The sequence below is a fragment of the Gasterosteus aculeatus genome, chromosome 9 (genome assembly GCF_964276395.1).
Source record: "Gasterosteus aculeatus chromosome 9, fGasAcu3.hap1.1, whole genome shotgun sequence".
Classification (NCBI taxonomy): domain Eukaryota; kingdom Metazoa; phylum Chordata; class Actinopteri; order Perciformes; family Gasterosteidae; genus Gasterosteus; species Gasterosteus aculeatus.
The window spans coordinates 21,031,115-21,054,762 of record NC_135696.1 but is presented as its reverse complement, the minus strand read 5'-3'; the positions used below and the strand labels follow the sequence as shown (position 1 = coordinate 21,054,762).

At 46.0% G+C, this 23,648-nt stretch overlaps 3 protein-coding genes across 6 annotated transcripts; 1 reads left to right on the top strand and 2 right to left on the bottom strand.

Annotated features, from left to right (window-relative positions):
- Positions 1 to 718: 718 nt before the first annotated feature.
- LOC120813716 (B-cell receptor CD22-like) lies at positions 719 to 5,231 on the bottom strand. 3 transcript variants are annotated; one of them, XM_078079793.1, is made up of 8 exons: positions 5,073 to 5,231; positions 3,685 to 4,035; positions 3,361 to 3,576; positions 2,413 to 2,673; positions 2,198 to 2,291; positions 2,047 to 2,104; positions 1,133 to 1,218; positions 719 to 1,049 (listed from the first exon to the last, which is right to left on the bottom strand). In XM_078079793.1, exons 1-7 carry the CDS (start codon positions 5,119 to 5,121, stop codon positions 1,135 to 1,137), a joined length of 1,113 nt encoding a protein of 370 aa, XP_077935919.1. In that variant the 5' UTR covers positions 5,122 to 5,231; the 3' UTR covers positions 719 to 1,049; positions 1,133 to 1,134. The 3 variants fall into 3 exon arrangements, with proteins under 3 accessions (XP_077935919.1, XP_077935920.1, XP_077935921.1); XM_078079794.1 differs by having other exon boundaries at positions 3,361 to 3,570; XM_078079795.1 differs by lacking the exons at positions 3,361 to 3,576; positions 3,685 to 4,035.
- A 6,534-nt stretch (positions 5,232 to 11,765) lies between these two features.
- On the top strand, positions 11,766 to 15,630 carry LOC120813715 (cell adhesion molecule CEACAM6-like). 2 transcript variants are annotated; one of them, XM_078079792.1, is made up of 7 exons: positions 11,766 to 12,249; positions 12,364 to 12,573; positions 13,646 to 13,906; positions 14,037 to 14,130; positions 14,224 to 14,281; positions 15,111 to 15,196; positions 15,280 to 15,630. In XM_078079792.1, the coding sequence occupies exons 1-6, from the start codon at positions 11,877 to 11,879 to the stop codon at positions 15,192 to 15,194; spliced, it is 1,080 nt and encodes a 359-aa protein (XP_077935918.1). In that variant the 5' UTR covers positions 11,766 to 11,876; the 3' UTR covers positions 15,195 to 15,196; positions 15,280 to 15,630. The 2 variants fall into 2 exon arrangements, with proteins under 2 accessions (XP_077935918.1, XP_077935917.1); XM_078079791.1 differs by having other exon boundaries at positions 11,767 to 12,249; positions 13,646 to 13,915.
- A 3,354-nt stretch (positions 15,631 to 18,984) lies between these two features.
- Positions 18,985 to 22,790, bottom strand: LOC120824734 (rho-related GTP-binding protein RhoU). Its single transcript, XM_040185739.2, is given in 4 exon segments — positions 18,985 to 20,363; positions 22,217 to 22,275; positions 22,429 to 22,499; positions 22,501 to 22,790. Coding segments are annotated over 4 exon segments (771 nt in total). The 5' UTR covers positions 22,650 to 22,790; the 3' UTR covers positions 18,985 to 19,871.
- Positions 22,791 to 23,648: the final 858 nt, after the last annotated feature.

The window sequence follows — 23,648 nt, the reverse complement described above, 5'->3', positions numbered from 1 at the left end:
AGGTATGACATTAATACCACTGACACAACGGCATATGTAATTATATATGTTTATGTATAATAATTTATATATATATATATTTATATACATATGTATTTTTTTATAGAAAGATCTAAATGTATTATGTTCACTCTCTTTCTTCATTGGGAAAACATAATAGACTAAATGTATGAAGCAGTAACTAAAAGCGACAACGTTGCAGAACTAAAAAAAAAAAAGGATTAGAATGCGCCACTTAATGTAATTATTAGAATTGGCCTCAAAATAACTAATTTAAATTATCTTTTGTTGATTGGAATTGTATGTGTATGTATATACTGTATGTATGTGAACATACATCCCTCACTAAACTGGACTGAACTGATAAAAAATATTTAAACCGCCATTAAATCTAATTAAATTAACAAAAAGCGGCAACCATGAAGAGTGTTTTGATTCAACACTTTAGAACAAGTCCTCATGTTTCACGCTCTGTCCAGAGACATTACAGGTGATTAAATCTCCTGAGCGTCTGGCTCCTTCTAAACAAACTTTCAGATAAACACTTACAGTCCAATGCAATCAAACCGTTCCTCTACTTACAGTTTACTTCATTTATTTTAGTGGCCCAGTACATTTTGGGTTACATGTTTTCTCATTCAAACATGGAGACCATTTAACTGCTAAAATACATTTTATTTCTGCCCTTTGTCCTTTAATTCCATGAAGAAAGACTGGATGAGATGGTGATCAGTAATTATTAAAGGCAATTTATTGCGTTACATTTGAATAATGCAAACAAGTAATGTATCAGCATTATTAAAGCATTATGGATATTCAGCTACATGCCACTGCTTCTGATATTTCAAGGCAAGTTCATCTATAAAAGATATTTCAGCAACAATGAAATTCTTCTCTACAATGCAATTCATAATGAAAGAACATCAGAAATAAAAACAGCAAGTGAAGAGCTAAGAATGAAATAAAAACTACAGTTTTAACTCTGAAGGGAAATATGTCCACTTGTTCCCGTCTCCGTCCAGGTGAGTCTCCCTCTGGTTTGACTGCATCTGAAGAAGATCACATGAAGTTATTCCTCAGAAATGGAAGCAGGAAGTTGTTTTGAGTTGCAGCAGACTGACACCTGGCTGACCTTCACACCCGGTCCTCCTGCTCCTCTGGGTCTTCTCTCTGTGCTGCCATGTCTGAGAGGTCCTCACACTCAGGATGAAGGTCCATCTGATGGAGAGACGATGAGAGTCAAAGGCCTCAGAGAAGCAGTTCAGATACAACCGAGCCTCGGCTAAGCCCCTCCCCCAACGCACACTGTACATTCCTACGTTAGCAACCGTAACTAGGGACCAGAGGCCTTTAGAGGGTTGATGTCACTTAGGGATTAAACATGTGGAAGACTGAATCCATCAACGATCAATAAAAACTCCTTTGTTTGCTCCGAGGTAAGATGCTAACGACGTTAGCTAGCTTAGCATGACAGTCGAATATGAATTATTCTCATTAATGTGTAACAAACATAAATCTGTCACCCAGGAGATCCTTGTTTGTTCCTGGTGTGAAACAACAAGTACAACTTTGTCTCGTGACTTCAGTACTTTAAATTAGTTATTTTAACGCTAACTAATATTTATTCCTAAACTCTGGTAGTTTTGTCGCCTGAACTTAACCAAGTATTTCATAATCTTTTCCTAAATGTGCTTCTGGTGAAGACACAAGCGTATTTAGTAAAAGTCTGTATGACTGAAATGTAAACGTTGCTGGTTTGCATCCCGACATTTCACCGCCATGTTTACGTGCTGTGATGCTGAAGCTGGACAGACCTAGCAACAGTAACCAAGGGGAGGGGCTTAGCTGATGGTCAATACGACTCTTTGTCCTTTAAATCGCTCTTTGGCTTCAAAGGACATTTGCAGTAAAGGTGGTAAATAAATATTGGTGGTTCAAAAGGAGAAAGATGTTAGTGATGAAGTTACTTCTGAATTATCTTCATGACTTAATAACAACAGACGATGACCCTTTGGTGAGTTCTGTCTCTGAGGACAAATGTCTCACCTCCACAGCCTCTCTGGACTCATGTGGTTCAGTGGTGGAGCTCACAGCTTTCTTCTTCCTGCATTCAGTCATAAAACAAACAGATACACAAATAGATTGATGGACCTTTTCAAAGTAAAAGCTCAGTGAGGATGAGTTCTAGTTGTTTTACCTCGTCCACAGACAAAAGAGAAGCAGAAGAATCAGCATCACAACCAGCAGAGTCCACCTGGTGATGTGAATTATCATTGTTGTTCTATCAACACCTGGAGACACACAGTTATTAGACAAACAGCACGTTACCTCATCAGAAGGACTTGATTCATGGATAAACGTGCAGGAGATGCTGTTTGTTGATCAGACGATTCCTGTCATGGAGAAACTCACCAGACTCAGTAATCAGAAGTAAGGTGGAGGTACTACGTCCCATCTCGTTCTGGGCTTCACAGTAATAATTCCCACTGTGTTCAGCTGTGAAGTCAGAGATGGTGAAGTTCTGTCCTGATGCTCGTGGTGAGTCTTCATGCTCCTTGTACCAGGTGTAGTTAGCTGCTGGGTTAGCATCAGCGCTACAGGTCAGAGTCACTGAATCGCCCTCCATCATCTCAGCAGAGGGACTCGCTGACACAGAGGGACGCTGTGGACCATCTGGAGGAGACGTGAATAAACATACTAAGAGGTTAGAAGATGTTAGCGTAGATAGTTGATCATTTGAATGAATACTTGTGTGTCTTTCTCTCAGACTATCTCTATTATTCATCACAGCAGCTGTCACAGGTGAGACTCCTGCTGGTGTAAAGTGACAATAAGCAGCCTTTAATCCTTTGTAATGTTCATATCTCCACACATTCTTCTCTTTAGATGCTGCTTGTGTCCTTAGCTGAGTCTGTCCTCTCACTTCTAGTTGTTGTAGGAGTTATTGATTGTTTCCTCCACCAGCTGACACGTCACTTCTACTTATGTTCTGGAATAATTCACTTGAGTCTTTATGAAAATCACATTATTCTGTCTGCTGATGGTTTATATTTGTGTTTCTATTAATAAGAGAATGACATAAATAAAGATCTGTGTCTCCTTTAACATTTAGACTCCAGTGTGTTTACAGCTGTGATTAGAATCATATTGTTGTGTCAGTGTGTGAGTGACTCTTCTACACGTAGACTGCAGGGGCCGGGGATTGAACCAGCAACCCTCTGGTCAGTGGACCACGGCTCCACCTCCTGAGGAACGTTGTGCTTCATCTTTTTGATGCCTCTAGTTTACATGCAGCGGTCTGGTGCCTCCATGTGAGATGTTGGTGAAGCTCCACAGGCCGACACAGTGGAGTGAACTTACACACTGCAGGAGAACGGTGACCATAAGATCCTCTTAAATTACAGGAATATCTGTATGTAGAACCAGAGGAGACTAGAAGAGAAGATCCTCTCTTGATGTTCTCTTCATTCTTGTACCAGACGTATTCAGCACGATCAGACAGAACACAGCTGCTGTGACACGTCAGCTCCGACCAGGTAGAATTTAATCTTCTCACCTGCACCTGGAGACCTGAATCTGTGAATATTATTTATTAAAGTGTCAACATTCACAGAAGACATTTATACTCTGGTTTTCTAGATGTTAAACATTTGGAGATGATTAATATGTGAATTAAAATGTTACCTGTGACACACAAAGTGACTCCAGGTGAACCAGTATATTTCTCTCCTGGTTTGTTTGTCATGAATGTGAATTTGTACTCAGCTGAGTCGCTCTCTCTCACGTCTCTGATGATCAGATAACATCTCTTACCAGAATATCCATACCTCACACGGCCTGAATACTCAGAGTCTGTTCTCAGATCCACAGGTTCACCATCTTTCTCTTTAGTGAACCAGAATCTGTCCTTTATATCAGAGGGATCTTTTCCAGGTGGGTGTGTGTAGTCACAGCTTATATACACTGTAAATCCTTGTACATCACTGACGTCAGTCTGATGGTAATTCACTCTCCATCCATCCAGACTCTGTATCACTGTAACACAGCACATCAGGAACCACAGTCACACTCAGAACAACATCACAGGACACACTCTCATTGGTAGTTTACTGAAGAGAAAAGATATTATGAGAAATATGAAAATCATTGAGTTTATAGAAAGTAATGAAAGAGTCCACGATGTCCACATGGACTCTGCAGCTGGAAGGAACAGCGACGTATTGAACCTGTGGACCTGAAAAAGCTCAAGTTGAAGTATTAGAAGGGTTTGGTTGATGAGAAGAAGAGTGTCTTTGCTCTGTGCTCTTCTGTCTGTGGTCAGTCTGCTGCAGAGTGGAGATGGAAACTGTAGAGAAATGCAGAACTCTGAGGGGAACGATACTGTGACATATAGATCACACCTCACTGAGGACACCACAGAGAGCCTTCACATCTTCCGCCGCAAACTCAAGACACACCTCTTCAGACTCTACCTCGACTAAAGACTAACAAATTGTAGCACTTAAATTGTACTTGTAACGTCACTCATCTATAGCAAATTGTAAATTGGCTTATTTGAGGAAATTGCACTTTCTTGTTTCTTGTTCTCCTGAGTTTGTACCCTATGGTTGAATGCACTTATTGTAAGTCGCTTTGGATAAAAGCGTCAGCTAAATGACATGTAATGTAATGTAATTTAATGACACGGCGCTCAGCATCCGGCAGTGAATCAATTATCTGTGACACGGATCAAAGCTACAAAATGTCCCTCAAAGAGACACTGAACAACCAGGAAGAGAATAAAAATGACCACAAATACACAATAAAATGCTCCAAAAAGAAGAACAAACGTCGTCAGAGACTCAGAGTGAATAACAGCCTCTAAATGTGGTCTAATGCAAAGAAACGCTGCTGAACGATTAGAGGAAGTTCAACAGAGACAAATTATTCAGAGCATTTCTTCTTTGTTAATGTTCATTTAGTCATTATTTGTGTGTGATGACATCAGACCTGTCTGTGAAGTAAAAACACAGCTCCCTGTGTGTGTGTGAGGTGTGTAACGGCCTCACAATATAAATGTAGAAGTACAGTACCTTGTACAGAGAGAAGGAAGACGACTAATCCACCGGCTGATGGACTCATAGCTGCTCCTCTGTGTTCAATCAGCAGATCAGAAACTCTTTATTCAGTAAGTCACCAGAAACACGTCTACATTAAAGAGGAGGCCGATGTCTCTGAGGTCAGCTCGTCTCTTCTGGAGTTGGTAACAAGCTGCTGTTCAACACCCAGCAGAGCTTCCTTCCTCTTTACGTCATTAGTGTGCATGAGCTGCAGAACAAGAAGCTGCTTTAATGTTAACGTCTTTCTTCTGCTAAAAGGAAACATCATAAAAGTGTTGTTAATATGTGAAGATCATCTTGATGAACCTGTAAGCAGCATAAACGTCTCTTCATTCTCTGTAATAATTCACATTAAGTGAAAGGCTGCACCTCTCTGGGAACCGTCACCTTATCGTGGTGGAGAGGTTTGTGTGTCCCTATGAACCTGAGGGCTGTGTTGTCGGGAGCCTTGTGCTCCTGGTAGGGTTACCCTTGGCAAAGTGGTCTCAGGCGAGGGGCCAGACTAAGAATGGTTCAAGATCCTCATGAAAAAACGGAAGAGGGAAGGAGTTACCCGGCCCGGAGGAAGCCCGGGGCCCCCATTTGGAGCCAGGCCCAGATGGAGGGCCCGACAGCGAGCGTCTGGTGGCCGGGTTTACCGCGGAGCCCGGCCGGGCACAGCCCGAAGGAGTGACGCGGCAGCCCAACACTCTACTCCCCATGGGCTCACCACCTGTGGAGGAAACCGATGGGGTCGGGTGCGCTGCTACAAGGGTGGCAGTGACAGTGGAGGGTCTAGACGGAACAGACCTGGGCGGCAGATGCTGGCTCTGGGGACGTGGAACGTAACCTCTCTGGGGGGGAAGGAGCCGGAGCTTGTGCGGGAGGTGGAGCGTTATCAGTTGGATCTGGTGGGGCTTACCTCTACGCACAGCCTCGGCTCTGGAACCACACTCCTGGATAGGGGGTGGACTCTATTCTACTCCGGAGTGGCCCATGGTGTGAGGCGCCAGGCGGGTGTGGGGATACTCATAAGTCCCCGGCTGAGTGCTGCTACATTGGAGTTTACCCCAGTGGACAAAAGGGTCGCCTCCCTACGCCTTCGGGTGGTGGGGGGAAAAACTCTGACTGTTGTCTGTGCATATGCACCAAACAGCAGCTCAGAGTATTCGGCCTTTTTGGAGACCCTGAATGGAGTCCTGCATGGGGCTCCAGTAGGGGACTCCATAGTCCTACTGGGAGACTTCAATGCGCACGTGGGCAACGATGGAGATAATTGGAGAGGCGTGATTGGGAGGAATGGCCTCCCTGATCTGAACCCGAGCGGGTGTTTGTTACTGGACTTCTGTGCTAGTCACGGATTGTCCATAACAAACACCATGTTCGAACATAAGGATGTTCATAAGTGTACGTGGTACCAGAGCACCCTAGGCCAAAGATCAATGATCGATTTTGTAATCGTATCGTCTGATCTGAGGCCGCATGTTCTGGACACTCGGGTAAAGAGAGGGGCAGAGCTGTCAACTGATCACCATCTGGTTGTGAGCTGGGTCAGAGGATGGGGGAAGACTCGGGACAGACCCGGTAAACCCAAGCGTGTAGTGAGGGTGAACGTCTGGAGGAGGCCCTGGTCCAAAAGATTTTCAACTCACACCTCCGGCGGAGCTTCTCTCACATTCCTGTGGAGGTAGGGGACATTGAACCAGAGTGGTCTATGTTCAAAACCTCCATTGCTGAAGCCGCGGCGGTGAGTTGTGGCCTCAAGGTCTTAGGTGCATCAAGGGGCGGTAACCCTCGAACTCCGTGGTGGACACCGGTGGTCAGGGAAGCCGTCCGACTGAAGAAGGAGGCCTTCCGGGTTATGATATCCGGTGGGACTCCAGAGGCAGTTGCAGTGTACCGACAGGCTCGAAGGGCAGCAGCCTCTGCCGTGATGGAGGCAAAGCAGCGAGTATGGGAGGAGTTCGGGGTAACTATGGAGAAGGACTTTCGGTCGGCACCAAAGTGTTTTTGGAAGACCATCCGGCACCTCAGGAGGGGGAAACGGGGAACCATCCAAGCTGTGTACAGTAAGGATGGGACCCTGTTGACCGCGACTGAGGAGGTTATCGGGCGGTGGAAGGAACACTTTGAGGAACCCCTGAACCCAACTACTACGCCCTCTTTGGTGGAGGCGGAGCCGGAGGCGGAGGAGGGATCATCGTCAATTGGCCTGGTGGAAGTCACTGAGGTAGTCAAACAACTCCGCAGTGGCAAAGCCCCGGGGATTGATGAGATCCGTCCAGAGATGCTAAAAGCAATGGGTGTTGGGGGGTTGTCTTGGATGACACGCCTCTTCAACATTGCGTGGAAGTCTGGGACAGTGCCAAAAGAGTGGCAGATCGGGGTGGTGGTACCCCTCTTCAAAAAGGGGGACCAGAGAGTGTGTGCCAATTACAGGGGTATCACACTACTCAGCCTCCCGGGTAAAGTCTACTCTAAGGTGCTGGAAAGGAGGGTTCGGCCGATAGTCGAACCAAGGATTGAAGAGGAACAATGCGGTTTTCGTCCTGGTCGTGGAACAACGGACCAGCTCTTCACTCTTTCCAGGATCATAGAGGGGGCTTGGGAGTATGCTCAACCAGTCTACATGTGTTTTGTGGACTTGGAGAAGGCGTATGACCGGGTCCCCCGAGAGATACTGTGGGAGGTGCTGCGGGAGTACGGGGTGAGGGGGTCCTTGCTTGGGGCCATCCAATCCTTGTACGCCCAAAGAGAGAGCTGTGTTCGGGTGCTCGGCAGTAAGTCGAAGGCGTTTCCGGTGGGGGTTGGCCTTCGCCAGGGCTGCGCCTTGTCACCAATCTTGTTTGTGGTCTTCATGGACAGGATATCGAGGCGTAGTCGGGGGGAGGAGGGTCTACAGTTCGGGGGGCTGCGGATCTCATCGCTGCTTTTTGCAGATGATGTGGTCCTGATGGCATCTTCCGTCTGTGACCTCCAACTCTCACTGGAGCGTTTCGCAGTCGAGTGTGAAGCGGTCGCGATGAGGATTAGCACCTCTAAATCTGAGGCCATGGTTCTCAGCAGGAAACCGATGGATTGCCTACTCCAGGTAGGGAATGTGTCCTTACCCCAAGTGAAGGAGTTCAAGTACCTCGGGGTCTTGTTCACGAGTGAGGGGAAGATGGAGTGTGAGTTTGGCCGGAGAATCGGAGCAGCGGGGGCGGTATGGCCCTCGCTTTACCGCACCGTTGTGACGAAAAGAGAGCTGAGCCGGAAGGCAAAGCTCTCGATCTACCGGTCAATCTTCGTTCCTACCCTTACCTATGGTCATGAAGGATGGGTCATGACCGAAAGAACTAGGTCACGGGTACAAGCGGCCGAAATGGGTTTCCTCAGGAGAGTGGCTGGCGTCTCCCTTAGAGATAGGGTGAGAAGCTCAGCCATTCGCGAGGAGCTCGGAGTAGAGCCGCTGCTCCTTTGCGTCGAAAGGAGCCAGTTGAGGTGGTTTGGGCATCTGGTGAGGATGCCCCCTGGGCGCCTCCCTAGGGAGGTGTTTCAGGCACGGCCAGCTGGGAAGAGGCCCCGGGGAAGACCCAGGACTAGGTGGAGAGATTATATCTCTGCACTGGCCTGGGAACGCCTTGGGATCCCCCAGTCAGAGCTGGTAGATGTGGCCCGGGAAAGGGAAGTTTGGGGTCCCCTGCTGGAGCTGTTGCCCCCGCGACCCGACCCCGGATAAGCGGTTGAAGATGGATGGATGGAAAGGCTGCAGTGTGACGTCCTCCTGTTAACATGTAGATAAATATGTCCTCTCTGCAGCTCTTCATACGTCTTCCTCACATTCACTGCAGGACACAAACAACACAAACAAGCTGTCAACTCACACAAATGTTGCTTTATTCATTTAATGTTCATACATTTCCATTACAGGGGCTGCACGGTGGCGTGGTGGTTAGCACTGTCGCCTCACAGCAAGAAGGTCCTGGGTTCGATTCCGCCCAGTGGCCTTTCTGTGTGGAGTCTGCATGTTCTCCCCGTGTCTGCGTGGGTTCTCTCCGGGTTCTCCGGCTTCCTCCCACAGTCCAAAGACATGCTCTGGGGATCAGGTTAATTGGGGACTTTAAATTGCCCGTAGTTGTGTGAATGTGAGTGTGAATGGTTGTGTGTCTCTGTGTAGCCCTGCGATTGGCTGGCGACCAATCCAGGATGTACCCTGTCTATTGCCCGAAGTTGGCTGGGATGGACTCCAGCCCCCCGCGACCCTGTGTGCAGGATAAGCGGTTTGACGATGGATGGATGGATGGATGGATGGATGGATGGATGGACATTTCCATTACAATATGAAAGTGTCTGTTGAGGACAGTGTGTAGTGTTTAGTGACATCTAGTGGTGAGGTTGCAGACTGCAGCCACCTGCTCCTCCCTTTAAGTCCTTCAGGTAACGTGGAGATGAACAAAGGCTCCAGGTGGAAATATGTGTTTATATGTTTGAATATAAACAAACAGATGTCTTTGTGATGAAAACATGGTTATGAACATCATATTTCAGTTAGAGGATCCATTAAAGTCCTTCACTGGACCTGTGGAGCAGTTTAACAGATGAAGGTTGTCACTGAGCAGGAGGAAGTTCTCCCACAGATCAGGGACCTCCACGCAGAACCCGGGACTTCTTCAGGATCCAGATGGAGGGAAGCTCCCGCTCGAGGACCTTCTTGCACCAGCGTCTGGACCTGCAGAACCAGAGGAGAAGATCCAGCTTCACACTCAGAGACCCAACAGGAGAACACAATGCAAACACAACACTTGTTGTTATACTGTGTTTTTAAATCACTGATCACGGCGATGGAAGTCGCTCTGAAGACCTTAAATGTTAACAACACCTCATAGTGTAAATCAAGGGTGTCAAACTCATTATAGGTTTGGACCAGACCATTAACATCATGAGTGGGGGGCGGACGGTCCGGCCGACAGGGGGACACAGTCATTTTCAAGGGTCTGCGGCCTGGAGTGACGCCCTCGTCGAAAAGGAGAAAGTTCATTAATTAATATAAATGACTTATCCTGGTCCGGCGGAATGTGGCAGCACCAGTAGTTGACTACACGCACCCCGTTGCTCTTGGCTCTGATATTTATTTTACACGCATTGTTGTCTTCCGTGAACGCAGAGTTCAGGGAGACGCAGAATCAACGTGTTCACGTCTACGTGGATTTAAACCATATAGTTAATTATTTATTAACGTTTTATACATGAAGCACAAACATGAACAGTAAGAGAAATAATGATGAAAAATACATTTGAGCTTTTTAAACATCATCACTTCTCATCGTCCAACCACAGGAAGGAAGCCTCTCTGGTGATGAACTTGATAACTCTCATGACTTACCAACTCCAGAAGAGACGAGCTGACCTCAGTGACATCAGCCTCCTCTTTAATGTAGACGTGTTTCTGGTGACTTACTGAATAAAGAGTTTCTGATCTGCTGATTGAACACAGAGGAGCAGCTATGAGTCCATCAGCCGGTGGATTAGTCGTCTTCCTTCTCTCTGTACAAGGTACTGTACTTCTACATTTATATTGTGAGGCCGTTACACACCTCACACACACACAGGGAGCTGTGTTTTTACTTCACACACAGGTCTGATGTCATCACACACAAATAATGACTAAATGAACATTAACAAAGAAGAAATGCTCTGAATAATTTGTCTCGGTTGAACTTCCTCTAATCGTTCAGCAGCGTTTCTTTGCATTAGACCACATTTAGAGGCTGTTATTCACTCCGAGTCTCTGACGACGTTTGTTCTTCTTTTTGGAGCATTTTATTGTGTATTTGTGGTCATTTTTATTCTCTTCCTGGTTGTTCAGTGTCTCTTTGAGGGACATTTTGTAGCTTTGATCCGTGTCACAGATAATTGATTCACTGCCGGATGCTGAAAAGTCACATTCTGTGGTTTTAGACAAATAGATATTGTTTTGGAAAATTCTATTTCTTATTTTTTGTTGACTTTTGAAAGCCAGTCGAGTCTTAAAACACTTCTTATCAGTGACGTGTGATCTAATCAGCACATAAATGTCACGTTAGGGGGGAAGTGTGAAAATGTGCGTTTCCGTGCCGCCATTTTGTCAAAAATTGAGCAAATATGGGCGGTTTCTTGTGTTTGTGTGTGTGTGTGAGGGCACATCCTATTATTTTGCATGTTATCATACAAGGGTCAAAGGCGTTGGCGTGCAGAGGGGTGATTTAATTAATCATACGTGTGTTAATAAAGGTATCTGGGCATTTGATGTGGTTTCGACCGGAAAATGCATCTGCCCCCGTGGTTACCATGGTTACCATAGTAGTCCATTGTTTGATTAAATAATGCAGCTAAAAGCTTATGTCAATTGTGTCAAAATGGCGGCCAAATTGCCTGAACAGACACACGTGTATTTTCACACTTTCCCCCCAAAGGTGCCGTTCATATTCTACTAATCTATATGTCACAGTATCGTTCCCCTCAGAGTTCTGCATTTCTCTACAGTTTCCATCTCCACTCTGCAGCAGACTGACCACAGACAGAAGAGCACAGAGCAAAGACACTCTTCTTCTCATCAACCAAACCCTTCTAATACTTCAACTTGAGCTTTTTCAGGTCCACAGGTTCAATACGTCGCTGTTCCTTCCAGCTGCAGAGTCCATGTGGACATCGTGGACTCTTTCATTACTTTCTATAAACTCAATGATTTTCATATTTCTCATCATATCTTTTCTCTTCAGTAAACTACCAATGAGAGTGTGTCCTGTGATGTTGTTCTGAGTGTGACTGTGGTTCCTGATGTGCTGTGTTACAGTGATACAGAGTCAGGATGGATGGAGAGTGAATTACCTCAAGACTGACGTCTGTGCTGTAAAAGGATCAACAGTGTATATAATCTGTTTCTTCACACACCCACCTGGAATAGATCCCTCTGATATAAAGGACAGATTCTGGTTCACTAAAGAGAAAGATGGTGAACCTGTGGATCTGAGAACAGACTCTGAGTATTCAGGCCGTGTGACGTATGGATATTATAGTGATTGGAAGAGATGTTATCTGCTCATCACAGACGTGAGAGAGAGCGACTCAGCTGAGTACAAATTCACATTCATGACAAACAAACCAGGAGAGAAATATACTGGTTCACCTGGAGTCACTTTGTCTGTCACAGGTAACATTTTAATTCACATATTAATCATCTACAAATGTTCAACATCTAGAAAACTAGAGTATAAATGTCTTCTGTGAATGTTGACACTTTAATAAATAATATTCACTGATTCAGGTCTCCAGGTGCAGGTGAGAAGATCAGATTCTACCTGGTTGGAGCTGACGTGTCACAGCAGCTGTGTTCTGTCTGATCGTGCTGAATACTACTGGTACAAGAATGAAGAGATCATCAAGAGAGGATCTTCTCTTCTAGTCTCCTCTGGTTCTACAGACAGATATTCCTGTTATTTAGAAGGATCTTCTGGTCACCTTTCTCCTGCAGTGTGTAAGTTCACTCCACTGTGTCGGCCTGTGGAGCTTCACCAACATCTCACATGGAGGCACCAGACCGCTGCATGTAAACTAGAGGCATCAAAAAGATGAAGCACAACGTTCCTCAGGAGGTGGAGCCGTGGTCCACTGACCAGAGGGTTGCTGGTTCAATCCCCGGCCCCTGCAGTCTACGTGTAGAAGAGTCACTCACACACTGACACAACAATATGATTCTAATCACAGCTGTAAACACACTGGAGTCTAAATGTTAAAGGAGACACAGATCTTTATTTATGTCATTCTCTTATTAATAGAAACACAAATATAAACCATCAGCAGACAGAATAATGTGATTTTCATAAAGACTCAAGTGAATTATTCCAGAACATAAGTAGAAGTGACGTGTCAGCTGGTGGAGGAAACAATCAATAACTCCTACAACAACTAGAAGTGAGAGGACAGACTCAGCTAAGGACACAAGCAGCATCTAAAGAGAAGAATGTGTGGAGATATGAACATTACAAAGGATTAAAGGCTGCTTATTGTCACTTTACACCAGCAGGAGTCTCACCTGTGACAGCTGCTGTGATGAATACTAGAGATAGTCTGAGAGAAAGACACACGAGTATTCATTCAAATGATCAACTATCTACGCTAACATCTTCTAACCTCTTAGTATGTTTATTCACGTCTCCTCCAGATGGTCCACAGCGTCCCTCTGTGTCAGTGAGTCCCTCTGCTGAGATGCTGGAGGGCGATTCAGTGACTCTGACCTGTAGCACTGATGCTAACCCAGCAGCTAGCTACACCTGGTACAAGCAGGATGGAACGTCAGACCCTCGTCTTCTCAGTGAAGAACCTCAGCTGGTCTTCAGCTCCATCCAGTCCTCTGACTCTGGAAGGTATTTCTGTACAGCTGAGAACCAGATGGGGAGGAAGACGTCTGACTTCATCTCTATTGGCGTGAAATGTGAGTGAAACAACCTTTTTAAAAGCAACATAATCACTACTGAGGTAGTGTTTTGTTATCAACTTCTATTTATTGAACTCTAACTTGTAACAATATGTTGACACGTCTCCTCCAGATGGTCCACAGCGTCTCTCTGTGTCAGCGAGTCCCTCTGCTGAGATGCTGGAGGGCGATTCAGTGACTCTGACCTGTAGCGCTGATGCTAACCCAGCAGCTAACTACACCTGGTACAAGGAGCATGAAGACTCACCACGAGCATCAGGACAGATCTTCACCATCACTGACTTCACAGCTGAACACAGTGGGAATTATTACTGTGAAGCCCAGAACGAGATGGGACGTAGTAACTCCACCTTACTTCTGATTACTTCTTCAGGTAAATCTGGTGAGTTTCTCCATGACAGGAATCGTCTGATCAACAAACAGCATCTCCTGCACGTTTATCCATGAATCAAGTCCTTCTGATGAGGTAACGTGCTGTTTGTCTAATAACTGTGTGTCTCCAGGTGTTGATAGAACAACAATGATAATTCACATCACCAGGTGGACTCTGGTGGTTGTGATGCTGATTCTTCTGCTTCTCTTTTGTCTGTGGACGAGGTAAAACCACTAGAACTCATCCTCACTGAGCTTTTACTTTGAAAAGGTCCATCAATCTATTTGTGTATCTGTTTGTTTTATGACTGAATGCAGGAAGAAGAAAGCTGTGAGCTCCACCACTGAACCACATGAGTCCAGAGAGGCTGTGGAGGTGAGACATTTGTCCTCAGAGACAGAACTCACCAAAGGGTCATCGTCTGTTGTTATTAAGTCATGAAGATAATTCAGAAGTAACTTCATCACTAACATCTTTCTCCTTTTGAACCACCAATATTTATTTACCACGTTTACTGCAAATGTCCTTTGAATCCAAAGAGCGATTTAAAGGACAAAGAGTCGTATTGACCATCAGCTAAGCCCCTCCCCTTGGTTACTGTTGCCAGGTCTGTCCAGCTTCAGCATCACAGCACGTAAACATGGCGGTGAAATGTCGGGATGCAAACCAGCAACGTTTACATTTCAGTCATACAGACTTTTACTAAATACGCTTGTGTCTTCACCAGAAGCACATTTAGGAAAAGATTATGAATTACTTGGTTAAGTTCAGGCGACAAAACTACCAGAGTTTAGGAATAAATATTAGTTAGCGTTAAAATAACTAATTTAAAGTACTGAAGTCACGAGACAAAGTTGTACTTGTTGTTTCACACCAGGAACAAACAAGGATCTCCTGGGTGACAGATTTATGTTTGTTACACATTAATTATGAATAATTCATATTCGACTGTCATGCTAAGCTAGCTAACGTCATTAGCATCTTACCTCGGAGCAAACAAAGGAGTTTTTATTGATCGTTGATGGATTCAGTCTTCCACATGTTTGATCCATAAGTGACATCAACCCTCTAAAGGCCTCTGGTCCCTAGTTACGGTTGCTAACGTAGGAATGTACAGTGTGCGTTGGGGGAGGGGCTTAGCCGAGGCTCGGTTGTATCTGAACTGCTTCTCTGAGGCCTTTGACTCTCATCGTCTCTCCATCAGATGGACCTTCATCCTGAGTGTGAGGACCTCTCAGACATGGCAGCACAGAGAGAAGACCCAGAGGAGCAGGAGGACCGGGTGTGAAGGTCAGCCAGGTGTCAGTCTGCTGCAACTCAAAACAACTTCTTGCTTCCATTTCTGAGGAATAACTTCATGTGATCTTCTTCAGATGCAGTGAAACCAGAGGGAGACTCACCTGGACGGAGACGGGAACAAGTGGACATATTTCCCTTCAGTACCACAAGTTATTATCTGAGGTCTTTACACAGTTAAAACTGTAGTTTTTATTTCATTCTCTTAGCTATCGCTGTTTTTGTTTGAAAGGTTCTTTTATTATGAATTGCATTGGTAGAGAACTTTTCTTTCATTGTTGCTGAAATGTGTTTTATACATAAACTTATGATAAATATCAGAAGCAGTGGCGTGCAGCAGAATATTCATAGTGCTTTAATTGTACCTGTGCTGGTACATTACTTGTGTACTTGATTCAATTGTAATGCAATAAATTGCCTTTAATAAATACTGATCACCATCTCATCCAGTCTTTCTTCATGGGATTAAAGGACAAAGGGCAGAAATAAAATGTATTTTAGTAGTTGAATGGTCTCCATGTTTGAAAAAGAAAACGAGTAACCCGAAATGTACTTGGCCACTAAAATGAATGAATTTAACTATAAGTACACTGTAAAACATTTCAAGCCAGTTCAAACAAAACTGCTGCCTTGAAAAAGCGTGTTAACTCAACTAGAATTTTCCCTTGATTTAACTGAGAAAGAAAAAGATTGATGTAACTACTGTGGTTGAAATTTGTGGATTAAATCCTTGTGAGAAATCAAAAGTATCTTGAACTTGCTTTGTGATTAAGTATGTATTACTAACTAGAATATAAAGGCATGATAAAGAATACAGAAGTCATCAAACACAAGCCGTAAGTCAAATAACTACAATTAGGCTGAAAAGGGGCAGATTGTTCAGCTGGACGATCTGACCGAGTTTCTGGGGGAGAACAGGAGCTTTTATCTATCTTCAATGACAGGACGCCATTGTGTAGAAGGTCACAGCCAGAGTTCTTGACACATTCACAATTTGCAGCTCAACAAATTCTCCCCCAACAACAAGAACGTTCTCGCTGTCTCAACATTATCTTTCAAGTTGTCAGAGTTGATTGAACTTTTTGTCCCTTGTTGTTATACTTGATCTACCAAGTTAAAAACAAAGATTGTTTTTCAGGAGTTTAATGGTCTCCATCTTTGAAAAAGAAAGCACGTGGCGAGAGGTGTTGGCAACAATATTTTAAACTCTGAAGCGAGCTAGAAAGATGGTAGCCGACCCCTCTCACTGTCTGTGCCCCTTCCATCTGGCAGGAGGCTGAGGTCCATCAGGACTAAGACCCCCCGCCACACCAACAGTTCCCGTCGGCAGTCGGGCTCATCAATCCTTGTATGCCTGACATATTTTGGTAATAAATGTTCCTGATTCCAGGTTGCCGACGTAACCCCAAATGTACTTGGCCGAAATGAATGAAGTAAACTACAAGTAGAGGGAAGGTTTGATTGCTTTGGACTGTACGTGTGCAGCTGATGGAAACAGTTTGTTCAGAAGACCACTTGATGAAATCCACCTGTAACGTCTCTAGTAGAGCATGAAACCAAGAGAGTCAACATGAGGACTTCAAACCTTCTTCAAGGTTGCTGCTTTTTATTAATTCATTAGATTTTAATGGTGGTTTAATTATTTTGCACACATGATTTGATATCAGTTCAGTCCAGCGTAGTGAGTGGCTTGCTTTTGCTTTGCAGCATATTTACATTATTGCATGAATAGCATATGAATTCTTTGGTGAGCATGATTTTTCTGTTTAAGCCCCAACCACGTACAGTATATTATTATTATTATAGCGTATATATGTGAATCCAAGGCTTTGGATAAAGGCCTTGCAATGTGAAATGGTTCTCAAGATTCCCCTTGACAGGTTCTACATTCCCTTGGCACATAGAAGGGTTTGATAGACAGAATCCTCTGGGTGGGACGTATATACCTGAAACCTGTGGATTATAAAAGGGCCTTTGGTGGGTTCTGCCTGGTCTCAAACCGCCACGGTTGGCGGTTTGAGCCCCCGGCTGCTCCACGTCCCATGTCCAAGTGTTGCTGAGAAACACCCCTAATGCCTAATGGCTCCCCGGGCAAAAATGTAAAGAGCCACAGGTTAAAAATGCAATGTAAGTCGCTTTGGATAAAAGTGTCAGCTAAATTGCCTGTAATGTCTCTCAATGAAACCTTCTCCGAGGGCTGTTGATGGGGTCATTCTGAGTGGAACCTTTTACAGATGTCTCTGGATCCGTTTTTTTGGTTGGGCTGTGAGGGCCCAGCCGGTGAGCAGTGCCCCACATGGCCAAGAACCGCCAAACAAAGGCAATCAAGAGGCATGGTGTTGAATGGGCGGTACTACCCCAGAGGATTCGCATAGGGAACTCCTCCCCATCCAGGTGTCTCCGGTTGTCCCTCACAGGTGGATGGAATCAATCTGGCAAACAGGAACCTTTTTTAACCTCAGCTAGAAGACACGGAAGGGAGACTGTCTTGAGCTACTGAGGAGTGAGAACCAAAGGCTTTCCAAACCAGCCCAAGGGTGTCTGTATTGCTGAAGAGGAATAATCGCTGTCTCTCTCAGGAAGAGCCTGACGCCAACAGCTATATAAAGTTATATATATAAAGTTATATATATATATAAAGCTATATAAAGTTATATTGACTGCAACTCCTGTTTCTGACTGCTCTTTTCCTGTCTGTGTACCTTACCCTTGTAAGGCTCCCACAGGCTTCTAACTGGAACCCTCTGAATGGGTTCCAGGTGGAACCTTGGGGGAAAAAAAGCACCTTAAGGGTTCTCCTTTTGAGGATGTGGTTCTATAGCTCCTTTTACTTCTAAGAGTGGTTAGGGTAGAGCCAACGGGGAATGAGTAAGTCAATGAGTGAAGCCATTCATAACCTCAGTCAACGAAGTCCTGACGACGATAAACCCTTGAAGGTGGAGGAATCGGCCTCCGCTGCGTTTTCAAGGGGTGAGGCGCCCGTGGGGAGAGAATCAGGGTCCATGTGTTTGTGTAATCCGGTCCAGGTGGTCCTGTCGGCTCCTATTAGAGGAACCCAGCGACTGTGCTGATGTTCCACCGTATCCCTCTGGCAGTGCCTGTCTGATTCCTGTCATCAAACCACACAAGAGTATTTTCAGGGTTTGTTTTTTCCATCTGGGAGTCTCCGATGGGTGGGGTTAAAAGGTTAAAATGATTTAGTAAACATGGAAAACTCCTTAGAGTCAATCACAAGAGTCCCAGCTTTGATTAAATGATAACTAAATAAATGTAGAGCGGGAAACAAAGTACCAGATGGTTGAGAGGATTGATAACGTCTTGTATCCCGGTTGAGCGACTTGTGCGAGACGGACAATAAAGACCGGTACGTAGCAACAGATGACAGGAAATCCTCACTTTCTATTGCGTCAGGCCCAAAACTCTCTGAATACTACACTTCCCAGAATGCCACACTGGCTAGAACTTCCCTGCAATGTAAATGCTCTGCTTTCAAACCCTACACCCAATTGTGCTTCATAGGTCTTATGCAAGGGGGGGAGGCTGTGCAGATCTCCTACAACCAACCTGGTGTTCACCTGTGGAATCCGGCCCGTCTCACCAAACGGCCAATGAATAATGTAAGATATTAGAAATAAACTGACGACCCGGTTCATGACTTAATAAAATGCATTTAGTGTACACCAGAATACAGCCATGATTCTGGAACTGTGTAATCAATAAAGTAATATGAATATTGTAAAACCACTGTAATTTTGAAACTAATCAATAGAATAATACCAATGCACAGCTATGATTGTATTTAATGTAATGTAATCAACTGAAATGCATGCATTTAATACTTGATAGCACAGCAACTGGTATTGACAGAGAGACATACAAATCAGAGTTCCATTGAACTCACCAGGAGACTCCCAGAGGTCACACCTTTACGGATCGGTATAAATACCTGTAGGCAACCATTGTTCTGGAGTTCGCTGGTGGAGGCAACAGACGGGCACTGGGGGGGTCAAAGGGCCCTGGGGCCTGTTGACTGCAAAGACCAGCGGCTCCTCAGCTGAGATGTTCTTTTTACTACAACACCATCTCTTTTATTAAATACTTGTGATTTTAACTCTTCAACCAAGATGTCTTCTGTCCCTCGGGAGTTTCTTCATTTTGAACACAACAACAATTTGTCATTTATTACGCAATAACGTTTTTCTTTCAAACGCATGTGCGTCAATATGTTCACAGCAGGCAACATACCGTAACAAGTTAAAAACACTCTGATAAGCACCACTCCCACTAACAGGATTGACCAGAGCGGCGTCCATTTCCCAGCGTAGCGTTGCCTTCGCCATCGGCCAGCTAACCGCTCCGTATAAGCCAAAGAGAGTCAGAGACTCTTTACCGGTTAAAACGAGCAGTGGAGCTAAACGGGTAAATATAACAAGTTAATGCTTCACCCACCCAGTCGTCACAGCGACGGCGAGCAAACCTTCTGTAACCAGTGTAAAAAGCTAGCTGGCTATCTACTGAGCTAGCTGACTCTGCCTTAATGCTACCAGGGTAGAGGTTTGAGTCGTGCTGCTGGGTCCAACCCGCATTCGGGGCGATAATCCAAAACGCAGCTGGCCTCCCAACCATATCTACCAAGATAAATAACCAGCTTGTGTTTCTCTGCAGCTGCTCACTGGAAGTCACAGCTCTGCTCTCCCATCAGACAGTTGATCTTCCTCCACCACGTCTCCGAGAGGTTCTTCTTGCCCGTATCGGGCGTCTTCATCCTCGGAGCGAGCGTCTGCTGCTGGACGCCGCAGCCGTCCGTCTGCTGGACGCCGGCCAGGACGGCCGAATCAAAGGCGTCCTTCAGGTTCTTCTGGGTCAGCGCCGAGCACTCGGCAAAGCCCACCGCCCCGAGCTCCTGGGCGAGCCGCCGGCCCTCCTCGGTGCCCACCGGCCGCTGCTGGCCGTGGGCCAGGTGAATCAGCACCTGGACGTCCTCCCTCAGGTCCAGCTGGGTGCCGACGAGGACCAGCGGCGCGCCGGGACGGTGCCGACGGACCTCGGGGACCCACCGGCGGAGCAGGTTGTGGAAGGAGCAGGGGCGGACCACGCTGTAGCAGAGGAGGAAGACGTCGGCGTTCTTGTAGCACAGAGGCCGGAGGCGCTCCAGCTCGTCCTTGACGGGGGAGAAGCCAAACCGAGGCGGTTAGCGGTGCAATAACCTGGCTGCACTTACAGGAGGAGGCTTATTCTGAATCAAAAAAAATAAATCAACAGCTCGTCTGTTCGGATGCATTTGAAAGAGGCTGACTTTCTTTTAGATTAGTTGCTTTTCAACAAGCAAACTATGAGAATATGTTGATTTGTTGCGGACTATTTTTAGCGGCGGATTAATCCCTGCCGGGTACCCGGCGGCGAGCCGGTGTGTGTGGGATTAAGTTAAAATAAACTGCAGTGTGTTGCTTGGTAGTAGGTGCATTCACGGTTGGTTTTGGTGTTTCATGTGATCGAATATCATAAACTTTATTATTTTACATCAGAATGAATACAGACGAAGAGTTAAGGAGGCGGCCGGTCAATTAAAACGATTTAATTCAACTTGCTTTACAGGTTAATGCAGAATCTGAACTGTTTTTCTATTTTCTTCAATTTGAAAAGGTGTGATTTGAAAAGTGTCCAAGTGTAACAAGATCAACATAAAGACGCGTTTCATGTACCAATGATTTTAGGATACTAGTTTGAAGTATGTGCACCTCACATTTGGAACATTCGCATTGCGTAACAGAGCTTTTCAACATCGATTCACACAAATTCCCCCTCACGCGGTTTACTATCTCTTTATCCCTTTGGTAGATCTACTTTCACTTCCGGTGGATTACATGCCGCTAGTGGAAATAAATGCAGCTGATTTAACTTGCTGATGTAAAGGACGGACTAGAAATGACCAAAAACAAGTCACTTTATGTTTGAAGGGGCGCTGAATGTTGCTTCGCGGTTGTAGCCGAGCGCTCATGGTGCGCCGGCACTTTGTGGTAATAATAAAAAGATTATACTTATTGTACCGTCATTCAGCTGAAGTATGAGAAACACTCGACCACCAGGGGGCGATGGAGCACAGGAGGGCGCTGTAAGCTTTAGAGCCACGGGGGGGGGGGGTCGAACGGCCGCACATGGCGGCCATCTTGGGTCGGGCAGCTCGCTCCCCCCACAACATTGTGTTGGTAGTGATGCATGTAGGCTACTTTTTAAATAACCATAACCTGCTCAATTTTCAACCGATTTTTAAACGGTTTAGTTTGTTATAGAATGTCAGAGAAGCAGCTGTGACACTGCACGCGTAAGATGAACAATTATGTTATGTTCTAAAAAAATGGAATAATGTTATAAAATAGATAAAATAAATATATATACACATCAAGAAATGCTGCATGTTGAAATCCGCTCCCTGTACACAGACATGTAGTTATGACACTGCATATTTATGGATAATTATAATCCTAACCATGGGTTTTCATACGAAAATGATATTAAACAGAACATTATTCATATAGTATGCGGTGCCATAACTACACCTCTGACGTTTATAACCAACCAAACCGTTATTAGTTATTATTATTATTAAAGTACATGTACCAACAACAACACAATGTTGTGGGTGAGCGACCTCACTGTACCAAGATGGCCGCCATGTGCGGCCCCCCCGTAAGACATCTAGCCTTTACATATGTGTCTACGGGTAATTTAAACTAAAAGGGTGCGACGTGATTTCAAGTCCCGCGACAAACACGGCGCGTGCGACACAAACACAGCAAGACCTGTACAACCGCGACCTGTACAACCGTTCCCTGGTGACTCACGTGGATCGACCCGTCACCCAGACCCCATTTCTGTCGGGACAAAGCAGGACGAGAGAGACAGAGGTGCAGCTCAGCGGTTACGTCGTTCGGGTGGACGGTCTTAACACCTGCACGCTGCGTCGGGGTGTGTGTTTAGGGTGTTAAGTCCGTGCATCGTTCGCGAGCAGCTCACCCGTCCGGCGGTGTCGCACAGCTGCAGTCTCACTGGTCTGTCGTCCACCAGAACCATCACTGAGAAGAATAAAGAAAGGTGTTCATGTGTGCAGACCTGAACACCATCGACACTGCACGCTTTAAAACGCGGGACAACAACAAAGAAACAAGGCAAAAACCCATAAACGGTCACTTTGATTGGTGCGTAAAACCTCGCGGTCGCGCGTTTACCGGAGAAGTTGTCCAACGCGGTGGGGACATAATGCGCCGGGTACCCGTTGGTGGTGTAGCTGACGACGAGTGGTCTTGCCCACGGCTCCGTCTCCGACCAGGACGCAGTTCACCTGGCGCTCCGGCGCGAGGCCCGGGCGGCGGCGCTTCGCGCTCAGGTGGGGGGGGGGCCGGTCCTTCAAGCGCCGAGCCGGCACCGGAGGACCGTCCGCCCCGCGCATCGGCCCCGACACGCGGCGCGGCTTCTGCTGCCCGACCTCCAGGGGAAGCACGGCTCCGCTCACCGGGAGGGACACGGGTTCTCGTGGTTTGGCCCCTCTTTTCTGTGTCAGTCGGCGCGGGATCTCGGCGGAGCGCGGTTTGCGTCATGTGGCCGCCGCGGTTCGGAGCGCGCGCTGCCGCAGCCGTCGGGCCTCTCCGCTGATTGGCATTCTCCCCTCTTGATTCCTAAGAGGCTTACCGAGCCCGGCGCCATATGAGGCTCCGAGGGAGGCGAACTAAGCTCACTGGAAAACCTTTATCCCGTTGAGTACAATATACAGCGCGTCTCCCTCTTAAGGCAATTTAAAGTGCAAATAAAACTCCAACCCCTGAAACCGCGGATGATTTACATATTTTGTGGAGCATCTTTCTGCAACAGGAGCCAAACAATAAACAAATGAGTTGTTTTGGGCTTTTTATTTATTCAACCCCCCCCCCCGTGAGGAGGGATTACACGCAGAGCAGCTGTCTACCAACAGTGTTTAACTTGGATTCCATCCACCTGTAAACGATCTCAGGTGGATCTCCTGGGGCCAAAACCCGAGCTGCGATCAGACAAAGATGATTAACGCGCAACTGTTTGCTGCTCTTCTTCTGATGTATCATTCTGTCGCACTGCTGTGGTCTTCTAACAGCCGTTCAGCCTGTCTCACCTCCACCTGTCTGTCGACAGGAAGGTGGACTGACGCCCCCTGGTGGTGGGGAGGGAAGCGACACGAACCACCGGTTCTTACACCATGAATAAATGTGTTAACACGCATTGAACTCCAGCGTCTATGAGTGACCCCCACCCCCCCCCCCCCCCCCCCCCCTCTCCACATACTTTTTAATTGTGTTTTTTATGTTAACTTTGACCTTAAGAACCAATAATTGGATATAATAGGCGGGTCTGCTCTGCCCGGGAATATCACGGAAAAAAAATTGTGGCCATTTTTGTGTATTTTTTATCCGAAAGATGT